Here is a 20,099-nt window from a genome sequence, read left to right as displayed (position 1 = left end):
TTTTAGGATTAAAAATAACATTCTTCAAAATAACGATTAATTAAAAGTGGAAAAAAAAATTAACGACTATCACGTAGACTACGTTATTTTGCCGGTGGGCGTGAATTTCAAAATTGTTTAACATCACGTCAATTTTCCTGACAAATGGGAAAAGTGTTACCTACTCTGCGCAAAACGAAGTGTTGGAAACTAAATATCTTTTCAGTCAGATTAATAAAAGTCAATTTTCATGATTTTTTGAAACCGGCATGCTGCCCCCCTCCTCCCAGAAAATCCTGGGTACGCCCATGGCAGTAGCTACGCCACTGATTATTGTAGATGTTATTTGGGCACGCCGCACGACTCACGAGTGAAAGGACAAATAGCGATGGGTGATGAGTCAATGTACGAAATTTTCTGCTTACTGCTACCGTGCTTTAATTAGATCGATAATATAAATACAACTCGGTGAGCAACGAATGAATCGAGACACTTCCACTTCAGGCAGCGATGCACGCGGAAAATAAGTACATAATAATATACCTACATATTACTGTGAGATAAGTGATATTATTAGCGTTTTAAGTATCACAAGTACGTATTACTCGTGCGGATCGCTAATACTGATATAGCAGTGGTGAGGTGCAGTGGGTGGGACGATCTTGACTGCTGAAATGGAGTACGAGTTGAAGAATAAGGTGGTGGTCATCACAGGAGGAGCCATAGGTATCGGTGCGTGCGTCGTCGAGATGTTGCTGGAGGAAGGAGTCAAAGTGAGTCTTTTCAGTCTATTTGTTTTCTGATTATAGCCAGTGCCGTATTCAGCTAGAGCAGGGTTTTTCAACCTTTTTGATAATGCGATGGTATGAAAAAATATTTCGCGACCCCCCTTTGCTTTTTTATCGTGTATGTATGTTTATAAATAATTTTGTTTAAGTTATCCTGCTCAGTAAGTATACAGGCTGCAACAAAATTTAGTGAACATTTTAGGTTGTGTATGGGTATGTATAGGGGATATGGTGGCTCTTTAAGCGCTGCTACTTTCCCAGTGAACTCTATAGAAGAGACACCTTATACCTCCTAAAGTATTATCACTTAGTTTTGTTTACACCCTGTATAGAGTGCAGATGCGCAGGTTGAGGAACACAGAGGTACAGTAGCACCCTTAGCAGATTCTAGCGGGGTTTCTGATTCGCTTTAAATTCTCAAGATAAAGATCAAGGTTTTTTTTTTTTTTTAACTTCTCATTCTGCTAGCGATCTGTCTTAGACATTGAACTAGTCATTTTGAGTTTCTTCTTTGAAGGCATGTATGGCACGCATCCATACATGGATGCATCAATATGCATCCATGTATTTACTATATTTTATCTTTATTTACAGAAGATCTTGTGGGGCTCGTCTTTTTAATCTTTTGAATGTTTGGTTAGGTAGGGTTTTCATCATTTTTTTTGCCAATATGTTCGGATGTGATTTTATCCTTTTACAATAGTTTTGGAGGGAGTTTTTAATCTCCTCTTTTACATACTTGATTTTCAGGTCATTGTGGATTTGGCTATTCGTAACATAATATGGGGCTCCAGTTATTGAACGCAGGGTTTTAGATTGAAATCGTTGTAGAATTTCTATGTTTGATGTGGAGGCTGTGCCCCACAACTGCATCCCATAGGTCCAGATGGGTTTGAGTATGCTTTTATACAAAAGAAGTTTATTTTCTAATGATAGTTGTGACTTGCGGCCTATCAGCCAGTAAAGCTTTCGTAACTGCTTGTCCAAAGCCTTTCTTTTGTTCCATATATGTGTTCTCCATGTTAATCGCCTGTCGAGATAAATTCCCAGGTATCTAACATCATTTGACTGTGGTATTTTTATCCGATTAAGTTCTACTATTGTATAAAGTTCGTAAAAAGCTACCCATAAACTTCTACCTCTTTATAAAGGCATACCTCAGCAATAGATATTTCTATGTTAAGTACGGAGATAGTGTCACATGCCTCCATGAAATCGAAGCAGGAGTGCCGCAAGGCAGTATATTGGGCCCTAATCTCTACCTTCTAAACACATCTGACCTTCCAAGTACTGATGAAGCTCTGACAGGCACATACGCAGATGACACAGCAATCCTCGCAGTAGACCAAACAGCCCATGGAGCATCGGCAAAATTGCAAAGAAACTTAAACAAAATATCAAAGTGGTTAAAAGATTGGAGGATAAAGGCCAACGAGAATAAATCTGTCCATGTGACCTTCACATTAAGACATGAAACCTGTCCAGAAGTAGAACTTAATCGGATAAAAATACCACAGTCAAATGATGTTAGATACCTGGGATCAAGGTTTAAGAGCAACCTTTTGTCAATTTTTGTTATTACCAGATTAGGCAATAAGACATACAATAAGACCTACATCGTACGTAGCAAAAACATTGTATTACTGCGTATGAAAAACATTTTACTATTCCGAGGCCATAGCAGACAAACATTTGTCTATAAGATAATAGATATTTATCGGGTATCGGTATAATGTCCACTACCTAGTTAGCAGGTTTTATACGTGGGAGAGCCATGCACGAATGGGCTTGCTCGACCGGAGAAATACCACGTTCTCACAGAAAACCGACGTGAAACAGCGCTTGCGCTGTGTTTCACCGAGTGAGTGAGTTTACCGGAGGCCCAATCCCCTACCCTATTCCCTTCTCTACCCTCCCCTATTCCCGTCCCTGCCCTACCCTCCCCTATTACACTATTCCTTTTTAAAAGGCCGGCAACGCACCTGCAGCTCTTCTGATGCTGCGAGTGTCCATGGGCGACGGAAGTTGCTTTCCATCAGGTGACCCGTTTGCTCGTTTGCCCCCTTATTTCATTAAAAAAAATAAAAAAATAAAAAAAAGTTGTTAGTAGAACTAGGTAGTGGAAGTCACATTATACTATTATTTTGTTTTAAATTATAATTATGTAAAATTATTATATTATAATTCTAATTACCGTATGTGCGGAACCGTCGACTCCAATTTAGTTTTACATATTATTAATTATAAGTAAGTATTATTAGTGACATAAGTAGATAGGCGTAGGTAAGCACAATGTGCATACCATCAACCATGTAGATTAATCGAGAACGTTCGTAAACGTAATCGAAACAAGAATTATTTACCTATAAATAGATAATCAGTGGCGTAGCGAGCCTTAGGGCTCTGTACATTTTTGAGGCCCCAGTTTTAGTGACTATATTATGTTACACGTTTCGGGGCTCTAAGGCCGGTATAAATAGTCAGTACTCAAGATGGATCTCGGTCTCAAGACGCGGTTCGGCTCTATGATTGGTCCAAATTTTGACAGCCAAACAATCACAGAGCCTGAACCGTGTCTTGAGACCGAGATGCATCTTGAGTACTGACTATTTATACCAGCCCTAGACCCTAGTCTATCGAGGCCCCTGTACAATTATTAGTACAGGTACCTCTATGCTAATACTAATTATAGGTTTAAGTATATAAACTTTAGTTTATTTATATAGATTACTAGATGACGCCCGCAACTCCGTTGCGCCAAAACTCGTTTATCGCGCTGGAACCGTACATTTTTCCGGGACAAAAAGTATCCTATGTCCTTTCCCGGGACTCAAAGTATCTCCATGCCAAATTACAGCAAAATCGGTTCAGCAGTTTGGGCGTGAAGAGGTAACAGACAGACAGACAGACGGACAGACAGACAGACACACTTTCGCATTTATAATATTAGTATGGATATTTTCAGCATGTAGCGTTTCTCGACATACTGGAGCAAGAAGGTACAAAGCGACAGAACACACTCGCCCAGAAGTACGGGGCAGGCAGGGTGCAGTACCACAGGTGCGATGTGACGAAAGAGGAGGAGTTGGAATCGGCTTTCCAGGCCGTATTGGACAAGTTCGGCATAGACATCGTCATAAACAACGCTGCAGTTATGAACGACAAGATCTATAAGAAGGAGATAGACATAAACGTGGTAGGTATCTCTCGCTATGAGAGGAATCGGAATACTTGTTTGTTTGTCCCTCAGTTCTCTTCATTTCACTTACATGGGCCATAAACACCTTTTGTTATGGTGTCGCAGGCCTCAACAAAAATTTTTTATTTAAAAAAATGACGTTCTTCAAAATTAGCGGTTTAAAAGTGGAAATTTTGCCACGAATTTCACTTTGACTTAGAACTATTTTGCCGGTGGGTGTGAAAGTAAAACCATTTTGAAATTCACACTGTGAATTTCTTAGCGCAGGCCACCGATTAAGTTCCTACGGGCTGCGGGTTGAGTACCTACAGCAGATAGCTAATAGCTGTACAACAGCGATACTTTTTTCTTAATTAAATAATAGTATTATATCCGACCGTAAAATCCTGCATGAATCGTTTTTTTCGATCAAATATATTTTAAAATAATCTTTAGAACGTATAGAATGGATTAATGTTGGGTTGCCTTGTCAAAAGTAGCCGCAAGTACCTTTAATTAAGTTAAATGTTCATGAGATAAATGCATAAATTTGCATGTATCTTTTTTTTCAGTAAATTTTACATCATTTGAAAGAAAATGACGTGACAAAATAAGGTATAAATGGTTGCTAGGTCTAAGACGGCCGCAACCTAGGGTTGCCAGCCCGTAAACATACATAGTTCTTCATCAAATTGAAGCATCGATTTTTTAATAACTTTGAAACAAAATTAAAGTTTTACGCATTTTGTACATGAATATTTATGATTGCCAGTTGCACTATAGCCGCAAACTGGGGTTGCCATCACTTTTATATATGACAAAATATGTTCAGGCCTACAATTATTATGCCTGGCTGGATTTGAGGACGTCGAGAACCCGCAAGATTGCTATTTTTATTTAACAGGCGTTTTTATTTTTATGCGTAGTGTCCTGTCATTCCTCAGTGTCATTCCTTCTTAGTTCTTACTTTTCTATTGAATACACGCAACTTTGTATTACGGGCTTTCATTTTGCACAATTAGAGGTACTTGCGGCTACTTTTAACAAGGCGACCCAACATTAATCCATTCTATACGTTCTAAAGATTATTTTAAAATATATTTGATCGAAAAAAACGATTCATGCAGGATTTTACGGTCGGATCTTAGGATATAACTAAATATCAATTGTTACTTTTCAGACAGCCCTCGTAACGAGCACTTTCAAGGCCATCGAGGCGATGCGGTTGGACGGGGGCGGTCGTGGGGGGTGCGGGGGGCGCGGGGGGCTGGTGGTGAACGTGTCGTCGGTGGCGGCGATGATGCACACCCACACGCTGCCCGTCTACTTCGCCACCAAGGCCTTCGTCATGCACTTCACCAGCAGCATCGGGGTATGTTAACTTATATAATAAATAAATGGATGCTGTTAAGCATTGGTGTGTCATCCCACATCGGACTAGTTTTGAGTAATCGGCGTTTTAAGTTTTTTTGGAATAATCTTTATTTTCTGCTTATTTTAAGCAAAAAAATGTTATTGTGCAGTATCATTTTTTTTGTTGAAATGCGTAGATTATGATTATGAAAAAAGAAATTAATTTTACATTCGTTTTTAAGAGAAAAAGTATAAAAATGGTTAATGCTATATTGCTATAGGGCTTATCTATACATATAAATAAAATTGGAGTGTCTGTTTGTAATATTAAAATAACCGTTTTTTACTACATGCATATGAATATTTAGACGGTACTTACACCAAAATAACAATTTTTAGAATTTTTGTCTGTCTGTATGTCTGTCTGTTTGTTCCGGCTAATCTCCGAAATGGCTGGACCGATTTTGACGGGACTTTTATTGGCAGATAGCTGATGTAATAAGGAGTAACTTAGGCTACTTTTTAACCGACTTCCAAAAAGGAGGAGGACATATTTTTACTTTTTTATTTTTTACCTATGTATTTTACATTTTGTTGATGCGGACGAAGTCGCGGGTAACAGCTAGTTACATATAACATTAATGTCCTATTATATAAAATTACCTCGTCACGCCCACACCGCTGAACCGATTTTTCCAAAATTTGGTATGGAGATACTTTGAGTCCCTGAAAAGGACATATGATCCTTTTTATTCCGAAAAAATGTACGGTTCCCAGGCATTCAATAAAAATTATTTCTGCTTATACCGCTACATGGATTTCAATGATATTTGGTATGTAGGTACGTTATGTGTCGGGAAAGGACATAGGATACTTTACATCCGGGAAAAAGGTACGGTACCCGTATGATAAACAAAAATGATTTGCGCCTAAACCGCTGAACCGATTTTGATGAAAATTGGTGTGCACATACTTTAATTCTCGTGAGAGGACATAAGATAATTATTGTCTTGAAAAATGTATGGTTACCGCGTTATAAAGTTTCATATTTTGCGCCTAAGCCGCTGAATAAATTTTGATGAAACTTGGTATGGAGATACTTTGAGTCCCGGAAAAGGCCATAGGATCCTTTTTATCTCGGAAAAATGTACGGTTCCCAGGCGTTAAATAAAATGATTTCTGCTTATACTGCTACAATGGATTTTGATGATATTTGGTATGCAGATATACGTTATGTCTCGGGAAAAGACAGAGAGTTCCCGCTTCTTCTTCCCTTCCCGCACTTCCCGCAGAGAGCTCTTATGTATTGTGCACACACTTAGGCACTATGATATTACTCCTGCGAACTGGCCTGGTTTTATTGAAACCGGCCACCGCCACCGAAACCGGTGTGGGACTTTTTAGGGTTCCGTAGCCAAATGGCAAAAAACGGAACCCTTACAGATTCATTTACATTTTAAAAATACTTATAGGTAATAAAATAATAGATATCAAATCTAATTTTAAATAATATGGAAACTAACGAATTAAACGTCTACTACCAAAACGTTCGGGGCTTAAGAACAAAATGCGAAGATCTGAGACTTAGCATTTTGAATAATGACTACGACGTAATAATATTAACTGAGACGTGGTTACACGACGGCGTATTCGACGGCGAGGTGTGCGACGACAGGTACGACGTGTTCCGCGCCGACCGCGACCCTGCCGCCAGCGGCAAGCGCCTGGGCGGCGGCGTCGCCGTGCTGGTGCGCCGCGAGCTGGCGGCCGTGCCGCGCGCCCGTGACTGTTCCAATATTGAGACGCTGTGGGTTACTATACCATCGAGTACGTGTTCCTCGACTACGGATCTGCACTTCTGTGCGGTTTATATTCCACCTAATCCGAGACGCTTGCCTAGCGATTTAGAAGCAATCGGTAAAGCGGTTATCGATATGGTGGAAGTCTGCCCGAATGATAATTTTATTATAATTGGGGATTTTAATCTGTCTTGTTTTCATTGGGACGAGTACGGTAGCTCCCTGATTAGGAAGGGATCGGTGGAGATCCAAACTGCAGGTACAAAATTATTAGATCTTCTTTCTTTTAGTGGCCTCCGCCAATATAATATTTTAAAAAATCATTGTAATAACACTCTAGATCTAGCTTTTTCAAATCTCCCATTGAACTTAACCCGTGTCTCCGTACCCCTTCTCAGCGAGGATCGTGCTCACCCCTCTTTTTCATTTACCGTACTGGATTTAAACGTCACACCCTTACGCGAGGCCGCTACCCAGAAGTTTAATTTTAGAAAGGCGCCTTATACCTCGATTAATGAACACTTCAAAGAGTTCGATTGGTCTGCCCTGTCTACGGACACTCTAGATAAAGCAGTAGACTTTATGTACGATGTTATTAATCGCTGTGTCGAGCTACATGTACCCGTCAGTCGAATCTCGGGCAAACGTTCATACCCAAAATGGTACTCGCCTGCACTTATAAATATTATTAAAGAAAAATCTAAGGCGCACGGCCGCTGGAAGAAATATGGGAACAAATTAGATTATGACGAATTTGCTTTATTCAGGTCGAGAGAGCATCGAATTAAAAAAATATGTCTTCGTGACTATACATCAAATTGTGAACGTAATATAAAAAACCATCCGAAGTTATTTTGGACATATATTAAAACGTTGCGAGGAGGCTCAGCTTATCCCAAAAAACTAAGCTTAAATGGAACTGAATACACAGACGGCCAAAAAATATGTGACGCTTTCAGTTCTTTTTTTCAAAGCGTATTCGGTACGCCTTCTGGGCCTCAAACTTTTCATCAATTGTCACCTTCAGGCGCTGACATTGTTTCTAATTTTCAAACTACAGAATCTGCAGTAATAAAAATTTTAAAATCCCTTGATACTAACAAGGGCGCAGGCAGCGATGGTCTACCGGCAATATTTTGGTCCCGTTGTTCTGATTCGCTTTCTCTTCCACTAACAATATTGTATAATCGCTCTCTAAAAGAAGGAATCTTTCCACGTAAGTGGAAAGCTGCTCAAATAGTACCGATACATAAAAAAGGTTCGCGTATGGACATAAAAAATTACAGAGGAATCTCTATATTGAATGTACCGGCAAAAGTTTTGGAAAAAATTGTCTACAATTATATATACCCCATCTTACATCAATCAATACCCAATCAACAGCATGGCTTCTTAAAAGGTCGCTCCACTACTACCAACCTGGCTTGTTTCTCTAGCTATATCTTAGAAAATATGGAAGGTGGTGGCCAAATTGATGTAATCTACACGGATTTTGAGAAAGCCTTCGATCGTGTAGACCATGATATTCATAAGCTACAGGCTCTCGGCATTCACGGAGACTTGTTACGATGGATGAAATCATACTTGTCTAACCGGTCACAGGCTGTGGTCTTGGGAGGCTATCGCTCGGATTTCATTATTGTTCCTACTGGCGACCCCCAAGGCTCTCATTTGGGTCCGCTCCTTTACAATGCATACTTATTTGATATTGGATTATATATAAAAAACTCAAATTATCTAATGTACGCAGACGATAAAAAGGTTTTTCTTAAAATAAGAACACCTATGGACTGTATCTTGCTTCAAAACGATTTAGACAATTTACTCTCGTATTATGCATTGAACAACATCACAGTCAACTCTAGTAAATGTGAGTGCATCACCTTTACTCGAAAACTAAACCCTATTACTAATCACTACAAGCTTGATGGAATCGTCATTAAAAGGAAACGTAGTATCAGGGATTTGGGTGTCTTTTTAGATAGTAAATTCATGTTCTCGGACCACATTGAGAATATCATCTCGAAAGCTCACAAAAACCTTGGATTTGTTCTGCGTAGCTGTAAATCGTTTTCAAACCCTACAGCTCTTATGTCAGTCTACTCAGCTTATGTCAGGAGTATTCTAGAATATAGTTGTCCTATTTGGTCTCCACGCTACATTATCTATAAAAGTCGACTAGAGAGAATACAAAAGAAGTTTATTAATCACCTGAACTATAAAAGCCGGAAATTCTTTAAAACTTATGAAGATTCCTGTGATTCACACAATCTGCTAACTTTAGAGCAGAGGCGTATTGTCCTGGATATGGGCTTTCTTTACGATATTTTAAATAATAGAATAGATTGTCCACACCTTGTATCTCAAATTTCATTTCGAACCCCAAAATACCGAACCCGTAAGACCCCACTACTGCATGTTCCGTTGCATCAAACAAATTACGCACAAAATTCTGTCCTAACACGTATCACTCATGTATATAATAAGCATTTCAGTAATATTGACTTATTTTCTCACTCTAAGGCTAAATTTAGAATCCAAGTAATAAATTCGGTAAAAAGCCTGAAATTATGACTAAAGAAATAATATTATTGCTTGCACCAGTCTTCTTAATTAAAATTAATTCAAATTAGTTAATATAATTTAAATCAAATACTTACATAAAACACAACTAAAAACACCTCGATATTATTAAAACCTGCATGGTAACATTATAGTCTTATTAAAAATAAAAAAGGTTTGAATATTATGTGATATATTAAGTCTATGAACTTAACAGTAACTGTTGTGCTATAGGCCTCTTGGATATCGTCGCTAAGCTACGGCAACGCCGTGGGTCGGTTGACGGCGGAAACTCGTGACCGCTTTTCTCATATGATTCTCATACAAGTCACTGCACTTTTTTGCTGATCGCACTCTGACGGATACGTGTTGCCTGAATCTGCCACTCGCCGCGCCACTAGAGATATCCAAGAGCCCTATACTGGTTAAATTTCTCGACCAGCCTCTTCTTTCTAGACTTTTAACTTTCAATATGAATATTAATGTGCCTTTATTATTTTAAGGTTTTAGTTTGTACTACATAATAGTTATATATGGGAAACCTGTTATTGGCTTTATCGTTTGTTAAACGCTCTATGTAATTTTTTTTAAGTATGTAAGCTGTTGGTTTTCATAATAAATAAATAAATAAATAAATAAATAAATTCGTCATGTCTGTCTGTCTGTCTGTCTGTCTGTCCGTCTGTCCGTCCGTATATCACAGCCACTTTTCTCCGAAACCATAAGAGGTATACTATTGAAACTTAGTAAGTAGATGTAGTCTGTGAACCGCATTCAGATTTTGATACAAAAATTGAAAAATTATCAAAAATTTTAGGGATTCCCCTAGGTACAACTGAAACAAAAAAATTTTTTTGTGTCTAACCTATTCGTGTATATAATTATGGATAGGTCTTCAAAAATCACATTGAGGTTTCTAATATAATTTCTTTGTAACCTGAATAGTTTGCGAGAGAGACTCTTCCAATGTGATAAAATGTGTGTGTCCCCCCTCTCTAACTTCTAAAGTAGGGGCATGATAATTCTAAAAAAAATATATGATGTTCATTACTATAAAAACTACCAACGAAAATTGGTTTCAACGAGATCTAGCAAGTAGTTTTTTTTATACGTTATAAATGGTAAACCTTAATTTACCTTTCATTAAATCAACTGAAATATAAAAATAAATCAAAAATCTTTTTATTTCATAGAAATTAACCTTATTGCTGCTGTGGAACCCTTCATGGGCGAGTCCAACTCGCACTTGGCCGGTTTTTATTTATTATAATTACCAGCATTGGACATTGGGCATAATTATTGAAATACTCGTTAGTCTAATTAAATTATTAATCTAATTGCAAACTAAAATTAGAATACATTTTATGCATATTATTAATTTATTAACTTACGGGTAATTTGAGATGCACAACAATTACTTCATCAATCTGATTAATTTGTAATCTGATTAAAATTACTAATTACTTTTTGCCCAACTCTGCACGTGATAAACTAATTATTTCTACATTAACTAAATAATAAATTTAATCAAAATCGGTTCAGCAGTTTAAACGCAAATTAATAAAGTTTATTGCGTGAAAACCGAACATTTTCCATGATAAAAAATATTATCCTATGTCCTTCTCCAAAACCGTACGTAATATCTACATTCTACATGTACTCTATATCGATATCATAAGCCAAATTCATTTTTGTTGCCTGCGCAAGAACCGTACATTTTCCGGGAAAAAAGTATCTAATGTAATTTTAATTGATTAAAAGTAGATGCAGATGCATACAAAATTTTATCAAAATCGGTTCAGCGGCTTAAGCGCAAATCATTTTAGAAACATAGTACATAAATGCTATATACAAAACCTCACTTACAGGAATAAGCATTAACCATTTTTGTACTCTAGAATATGCTACAGTTGGTTTTCAAAAAAATGGATTCCACTGTCGTAAACCTTATGTTATAAAGAACAAAACTGCATTATTAACTCAAAATCCGATTTTATGTGGAATGAAACACTAATGCTTAACAGCAGCCATATAAGGCCTAAGGGCCTTTCCACACGACGTATTTTTTGCTCACTGACGACGCGCGTTTCTGATGCGCTCGTCTTCTGCGCGTTTTCATCGCGTTTTGGCAGATATAAAGTTTAAAACGTGTCGGCTTCCTTTCGTTTGCTGGCGTTCAACTTGGGTTTGTATCGATACAAAGGAGCTTAAGAAACGTCGTGTGGAAGGGCCCTAAGGAGTAAGGTGTGGCAAAAGTAAGTGATAATACGTTAGGGTGTGTATGGGTATTGGGTATTGGGTATTGGGTACCATATATAGAGTTTGATTAATGATTTGCCCCCGCGTCATGAATTTTTCTCTACAAATGTGAAAAAAGTTACTGTTTCAGCGCTACTACTTTCACGGCGAACTCTATATAGAGGACCCATATACACACCCTAAAGTATCATCACTTAGTTTTGTTCCAGCCTGTAGATTATACTAATAAATATTATAGTCACACGTGGAAAGATATAACATTAGTAATTATGGAATATTTTATTGAAATCTTAAAGTGATAAGTAGCACTTAAGGGTCCGGGTACCATCTCAAATCTCATACAAACGTAGGTAATACCAAGATCATTTCCCATACGAGAATATTTACCATTATTCATCTTGAGATAGTAATTACCTAGGTTCCTGTACAAATTCACTGCAAAATATTTATATACCAAAAATATGTACGATTACAATATTTACATACTTAATTATAATCGCAATTGACGACGACTATAGGCTGATATGATGATGATGATGATGAATTGTAATCGTTCATATTGTTACTAGGGTTCGAGGATCTGGAGAGAAAGACCTGGTGACTCTCTTTTGAAGACTTTATTAACACTAGGTCACACAAGCACAGACTAGGTCCAAACACTAATCACTAGGTCCAATCACTAAGCACTATCACTGATGTCACAAATCATATCTACCCTACTCCCAACTGCTCAGTAAATACGGACTCCTGACACTCAGTGATAGACGTAAGCAGTTAGAAGGCATGATTCTGTATAACATTATACATACTATGTACACTTTATATCATACACTTATGTAAGGGATTTACAAATTGTAAAACGTTAACATAGGTGTTAACTAATACTAATACTAATATATATATATATATATATATATATATATATATATATATATATATATATATATATATACTACTAACATCCAAATTATGTTACACTTACTCGTATAGTTAACACCTATGTTAACGTTTTACAATTTGTAAATCGCTTATAATATATATTTCTTTCTCTTTACTGTTTACTTTTTAATTTTTAGTTCTTAGTGGCTCTTACTTTATTGTTACTGTTATATTTTAACTAGTTTTTTAATGTAGTGTCAGCGATATCTGGTGCATGATTAGTAGCCATCTTAGCTTTTGTTAAGTAAAATGTAATATAAGAAATCTGTGGACAGTGCTGTGGGCTACACTATTATTATTATTGTACTTTGTTTATGCTGTAGTTCTATGTACATAGTGTAGCTGTTTACTGTTCCTTTCTAATAAAGTAAAATAAAAATAAAATAAAATCACTGTCCCAGGTCGTAGCCAAGTCGCAGGTTTCACTGGTTCACTCACTATTGATCACTTCTTTTCACTCTGAAGTCGCCTTGATGATAGCTCGAAACGAACTGAATTGCCGGGCCGTCTATCTGCGGCTATTTACCTATATGGGCGAGACGAGTTCCAGAAAGTTCTTTGCCCGATTCACGTAAACAAGTAAACAAGACACTTCTAGAAAGTTCGAGCACAGTCTATTCGAGTATTGTACTAGAGCACCTAACGCCATCTAGTATTGAGTAGGGGATTTATGTTGCCTGTGTTCTCTCGGTAAGTTTCGCTGGTTTGTCGCTAGATGGCACTACGTGTTCGTATACCATGTACCGTAACACTACTCCCCTCTTAGAGATGCTCGTCCCGAGCATCATTGTTACTGCCATGGTAACGCGCCAGACGGTCTATGTGTGTGTATATTTTGGTATGTAAATATTTTCTATTTTATAATAATCTTAAGCTGAATAATAACTCAAATATGGTAAATATTCTTGTATGGGAAATGATCTTGGTATTACGTTTGTATGAGAATTGCGATGGCACTCGGACTCTTAAGATTATTTTGTATATTTGTACGTAAATAAAGATAACCTACTTATTGTGCATTATACGACATGTAGCTATCGGGAGAGTGATAGAATAATAACAATAGTTCAATCTTATACAATAAGATATCTAATATTATCTTATACTTGTTATCATACACGTAATTATATAACGTTCGTAAACTTTATTATTTTGCATTCAATTTCACTCGGAATAAAAAAAATCAGAGCTGCGGATTAACAAAATGTTTGAGGTAAAATGAATACTTCGATTTAATTTCTTAAAAATCATAAAAAATTAACGTTACATTTGCTCGCGTTTAAGTCTTTTTTACCGCACATACTCGTAATAATAAAAAGCCCGCCGTTTTAATTCTTATTTCAAACTCCTTTTTAGGGTTCCGTACACAAAGGGTAAAAACGAGACCCTATTACTGAGACTTCGATGTCTGTCCGTCTGTGTCTGTCTGTCTCCAGGCAGTATCTCAAAAACCGCTATAGCTAGACTTCTGAAATTTGCACCGATTGTGTATATCTGTTGCCGCTATAACAACAAATACTAAAAATAAAATAAATTAAATATTTAAAGGGGGCTCCCATACTACAAACATGATTTTTTTTGCTTTTTTTTTGCTTGATATTAAAAATGGCAACACTCAGCTGCCCTTCAAATGTTCTCAAAATATCTATACTCATTTGTATTTGTACTTTAATAATTTATAAGAAAATTAAAATTAAAATAAAATAAATAATTAATTATATTATATAAGAAAATTAAAATAAAAATAAAATAAATAATAACGCTAGCGCTCAGCGCCGCGCTTGTCCTCGCTGCATCCTCTGCAGCCGGTGTGGGGCTTTTGCGAAGAGAGGCGGCGAGGGAGGCGCGACTCCCTCTCCGCCCGAGCCGTAACTACTACTTGTTCCTCAGCAAGCAGCCGGAGACCGGAGAGTCTCCGGCTTTCTCCTTTCCTTTTCTTTGTTGTAGTCGGCCTTGGCTTTCGCCATGCCGACGTACTGACCGGTCGTAGGAGGCCGGCCTCGTCCTCTCTTGGGTGCCGGTGCCGTCGCCTTGCTGGTGGACGGCACCACTTCGCCTTCGTCCGGGATACTCCTTTTCAAAGGAGTCGTACGTCCGGTGGGTGCGGGCAGTTCCTCGGAGTCCAGCGACATGTTGCTGCCGGACGCCGAGAAACAGTCCTCGCTGTCATAATCGGTATTGCTCCAGTCACGAACCGGACGGCCATAGGTGAACTCCAAGTAGTCCCGCCTTATGCCGTCCGTATCACCCCTAACAATTTTATTATCTATACGGGCTTCGAGCCGTTTCACCGCATTGGGCTGCGGCACGGAGAAGTCCGTGTCCTTATCTGTGATCGGTTCCTTGGCCGGTGCGGTTAGGTGCACCTGCTTGTAACCCGCGCGCGTCTTCACGCCTCCCTTTCTTTCTTCCCTCCTCGCAGAAAGTGGCCCCTCCGTATACACGGACCGCCCGTCACATGAAGGCGACGTATGGTATTCCCCGGCCCCTTTGGAGCCGGGACCCACCCGGAGATTCTTTTCCTTGCTGCAACTTTCCGTACCTCTACACACCGACACCCCGGGTCGCGGGCTCTCTCTCAGCAGTGAGCTCTGCCATACACGCACTTAATCACACATGCATACCGGCGTTCAGCCACCCCCCGTGTCACCGTGAAAAGGCTCACGATGGCACGGAGGAGGTGCCCAGGGACACGACGTGGACGGACCGGTATCGCCCCCTAGATTAAATACCTAGATGTATGTAATGTATGAGCCATCATCGTTAGTAATAATTGACAATACAACGTGCGGTATGCAAGACATGCGGCACAATACGAGTAGACATAACTACGTAAACAAGTTTAAAACTCATTTTATTCTATAAACAATTAATTGAAGAATCTATCAAGTGCGAGTTTAACTCGCAAACGAAGGGTTCCGTACCACTATGGAGCAAAAATAGGCTAAAAATTATTGTGTTTTTTGTATGTGATTTAATTTTTTTATTTAATTTAACTACGTACTTTAATAAATAATAATAAAACTGACTGTCCCGGCAAACGTTTCCTTGCCATATAGTATTTCGCCCGTATTATTTTATTGAAGTGACTAAATAAGTATGTCACCATGGCAACGTCCATCGCTAATCGCTATCCCGTCGCACAAACAATGGTCGCCGTCAGTCTCGAGTTGTAAATTGTAATGCTCCGAGGAACTGCCCGCACCCACCGGACATACGACTCCTTTGAAAAGGAGAATCCCGGACGAAGACGAAGTGGTGCCGTCCACCAGCAAGGCGACGGCACCGTGGCGAAAGCCGAGACCGACTACAACAAAGAAAAGGAAAGGAGAAAGCCGGAGACTCTCCGGTCTCCGGCTGCTTGCTGAGGAGCAAGTAGCAGTGACGGCTCGGGCGGCGAGGGAGGCGCGAGCCTCTCTTCGCAAAAGCCCCACACCGGCTGCAGAGGATGCAGTGAGGACAAGCGCGGCGCTGAGCGCTAGCGAGGAGAAGTCACTGGAGACCGTTTCCATGGTCGCCAGCAAATCCACCAATCTGAAGGGGACTTTTCAGCGGTACCTCAAGGAGGCGGTCGCCAACATAAAGGAGGATGTCGCCGACATGAGGGACCGCTGCCAAAATGATGAAATGCGGGCTTTAGTAGCGCAGAACCAACAGCTCCAACAGCAAATCGGCACCATGCGCCAGGAGCTGGAGGAGCTGCGGCGTCAAGTCTCCAAGCCCGCCACGGACGAGATGCAGAAGCTGTTGTCGGAGATCTCACGCTCCAACATTGAGAACTTCGGCAACATGCTGAATGCGCGACTTGCCGGCCTGGAGGATCGTCTCCTACCAGAGCCAAGGTGGAGGCCGCCGCTTGCGCCCGATGCAGCGGCTGCAAACGTGTAGGTGCCGGCTGAAAGAGAACCGCCGATGGCTAAAAGTAAGCCATCGGCTGAAAAGATGAAGAGGAAGGCGGAGGCGGGGCCATCACAGGCTCCCGCCACCAACATGCCGCCCAAGGAAGGTGAAAAGAAGGGAAAGAAGAGGGGAAAAAAGACCGCGAGGGAGGAAGAAGAAGGGTAAGGGAGCACGTGCTGGGAGGTAGCGGCTGCATATCACCACATAAACCACATAATACGAGTACCAGGCACTGTGGTGTACGTCACGGTGATACGCCTGAGTGGTGTCCTTTTTGGCCGTAGACATGACAATGCACTACTTGTACCGTTCTTCATGATATTATTATGCTATTATTTTTGTAATTATTTTTCTTTATGTATTGTAATGTGTTTTGTCTTATGGTAGTGTAATGTGATGTCTTATGTTAAATAAACGTTATTATTATTATCAGCGGCCAAAAAGCTGCCCTCCGGCGCGAGGAGGAAGAGGAAGGCTCCCTCTAAGGCTCGGCTGCGTAAGCGGCCTGGAGCCGATGAGGCAGGGGCGAGTCAGAACGCCCCCGCCATGGAGGTAGAAGCCTAGGCCTGTGGGCGGCTGATCGGGGGATCACCGCCCACAACATAGGCCCCGAGGAGAAAGGCTCCTCCGATGCCCGGGGAGCCTCTCGGTGAAGGCAGGCGGCCCGCTCCTTTGCGTGTAGCGTTGACGAGGGCATGGGGGGGTTTTAGTCGGTAAACCTCCGGTGATCCCGAGGGAGTCCGACATACCCCTGCCCCTTCCCCCGAGGGGGCGGGGGATGCCTAATGCATTTCCCCTCCTACAAAAAAAAGGTATTTAATCTAACGCAAAATTACTGTGTACAAATATTACACAGTAATATTTCTTTTTAACCGACTTCAAAAAAAGGAGGTTATCAATTCGACGCGTATGTATGTAGTATTTGCAGAACTGCCCAGTTTTCGTATATGTTAGTCTAAAAATCTGTCATTTCTCATGTGTGTGTGTTGTAGTGTGTGTAATGTTTTATTTGTTAAAAAAATGTATGATAAAAGGATAATTTCAAAATAATATTAGTTCGATGCACTCCTTCACCATATAAACTATAACTGTGCAAAATTTCATGCTCCTACGTTTCCCCATTTTTCGTAAAAAGGGTTACAAAGTTTTTCGTTCGCGTATTAATATTATGATAAATAAGTACATCTTCTTATCTTCATAAATTATTTAAAATTCTCGTGTCCTTACTCCTCCGAAACGGTTTTACTGATTATACTCCTATTAATCCTTCGACCGTGGATTCTTGGAAATCTATTGTTATTCTATTGTGTCTCGCTCACCGGTGAGCTTGTAATAAGATACGTAGAATAGTATAGTGTATTAATTATTCTACGTATAGTACGCGATAGTTTACTAGGTAACTAAAAAGAGTGAAATTATTATTTTTAACAAAAAATTAAAACCGACTTCCAAGGTAAAAACAATAATAATATCCTTATAATATGAACTAAAAAGTATTAAATAATTTTTCCTATCTAATAGTGCCTTTTTCCGAATTCGGCTAAAGCTCAACTGTTGAGCTTTACACCTTGGAAGTCGGTTTTAATTTTTTGTTAAAAATAATAATTCAAAATAGATAGTGGGAGGATTTGAATTTAGATACAAAAAAGCACAGTGTTCTAATTTAGAAAACAAACTGTGCCATGCTGGCTGGATGTGGAGAAGTTAGATCTCTTCAATGAAATTGAATAATGAAATCGAATTAATACCGATGCCGATGTTGTGATGATGTGATGTTTGAAATTTAAAGTGAAATTGAAGTACTTAAGCGATATAAAGTTTACGTTTTGGGGTTAGGCTTGTTAGGGTCAGTCAAGACTCAAGAGCACATCATGGTCAATCCCGAAAAAAACTTCGATCTACAAACAAATAACAATAGAGTTTGTTATCTATTTAATATTGGAGAAATTTGACATTACCTATGTGGTAACTTGATGTGCTGTTATAGTTCGTCTGGTGGAACGAAAGAAGCCACCGCTTAGAGTCCTCACCCTTAAGCGGCTGGACAAACTGTACTTTTACTTTGTACCCATTTCATTTTGACCGCACGCGCGCTTGCTAGGGGGCGCTAGGGTAGTAATGTTTGAACGCGGGCGCCACATGGGCTAGAGACGGCCCTGCCCATACCAAATTTTACAAAAAAATAGGTTTATACTGTTCTGTACTTAAAGTACTGAATCATGTAGCTCACGTTCAGTGCCGGTTTTAGCACTAACAGCGCCCTGAGTGAAATTTCTTCGGTGCCCAGGGTGCTAATTATAGTGGGCCTGTTGTTTATGTTTGCCCTATTGCTTGCCTTCGGCGCCCTAGGCGGTCGCCTAACGCCGCTTCTGCTCATGTTAAAACATGATATTCCAGGAGGAGGAGCACTTCGTGAAGACCGGCGTGCGCGTAATGACGGTGTGCTTCGGCCGCACGGACACGAGCCTGCTGGCGGAGAGCAAGCTGGCCAGCTACCACGACGACCTCAACCCAGCGCTGAGAGCCGTCATCGAGAGCGTGCACAACCAGCAGTATGTATACTGTATAGTCCTGTGTTTTACTACCTTTTTAAGTATGCGACCTTTATGGTATGAAAAGATAAATTTGAATATCATGCCGAGCCGTTTCGTTCTTACAAACACTTTTATTTCAGTCTCTAAAGATTTTATATTCTTCCTCAGGCCAGAGTCAGCCGCGCGCGGCGTGCTGGAGGTGTGCCGGCGCGGGGCCAGCGGCAGCGTGTGGCTGGCACAGGCCGACCGGCCGGCGCGGGACGTCACAGCCATCGTCCAGCAGGCTTACAAGCTGATGAAGGACCTGCTGGTGTAGCTTTAACTGTGTTAGCGACAAACATATTATTGATAGAAATACAAGATGAAGCTACACCATCTAAGAGCTAACTTCTACGTTACTTTCATAATTTCAAGTTGTACATGAATGTTTAATTCCGGAATGTTGCTTACTATTTACTAGTTACTACTATTAAGGGATGTGGCGGTACCCACAATTCGCCTAACATTCCTGCATCGCGCTATTGAAGTTTCGGAGAACGGCAACATAATATATACAACGTCTGAAATGACGTCAGTGGGCTTCGGCCCGACCGCCGAGCATGCTATCTCGCTCGGTCGGAAGATCTTCCTTTTCGGCAGCCACGAACAACGTTAAAAGCGCATACATAAATTTCCAACGCTGTTTTTACTAACGCTACGCAAAAGCATTTTAGCCCGGCCGCACATCGTCCGAATTCTGATCAGAAACATTTGAATTCCGCCGGATCGCCACCCCGCACACTATCTGAAATATCCTTCCGGCGAGTTC

The 20,099-nt window shown here is 40.0% G+C and overlaps 1 protein-coding gene across 1 annotated transcript; it reads left to right on the top strand.

Moving 5' to 3' along the window:
• Window positions 1-443: 443 nt before the first annotated feature.
• Window positions 444-19,800, top strand: LOC121732090 (15-hydroxyprostaglandin dehydrogenase [NAD(+)]-like). Its single transcript, XM_042121879.1, has 5 exons — window positions 444-752; window positions 3,733-3,963; window positions 5,126-5,317; window positions 19,155-19,309; window positions 19,460-19,800. Exons 1-5 carry the CDS (start codon window positions 654-656, stop codon window positions 19,605-19,607), a joined length of 825 nt encoding a protein of 274 aa, XP_041977813.1. The 5' UTR covers window positions 444-653; the 3' UTR covers window positions 19,608-19,800.
• Window positions 19,801-20,099: the final 299 nt, after the last annotated feature.

This window comes from Aricia agestis, chromosome 11 (assembly GCF_905147365.1).
Source record: "Aricia agestis chromosome 11, ilAriAges1.1, whole genome shotgun sequence".
Classification (NCBI taxonomy): Eukaryota; Metazoa; Arthropoda; class Insecta; order Lepidoptera; family Lycaenidae; genus Aricia; species Aricia agestis.
Note: the sequence above shows the minus strand (reverse complement) of the source record. Positions and strands in the feature narration are given on the sequence as shown.

What these genes read in the sequence shown, in the direction of transcription:
- LOC121732090 (XM_042121879.1), top strand. Translation starts at nt 654, where the DNA reads ATGGAGTACGAGTTGAAGAATAAGGTGGTGGTCATCACAGGAGGAGCC. An exon ending in AGGAGATAGACATAAACGTG is followed by an intron (nt 3,964 to 5,125) that starts GTAGGTATCTCT and finishes GTTACTTTTCAG; the next exon opens with ACAGCCCTCGTAACGAGCAC. An exon ending in GAGAGCGTGCACAACCAGCA is followed by an intron (nt 19,310 to 19,459) that starts GTATGTATACTG and finishes ATTCTTCCTCAG; the next exon opens with GCCAGAGTCAGCCGCGCGCG.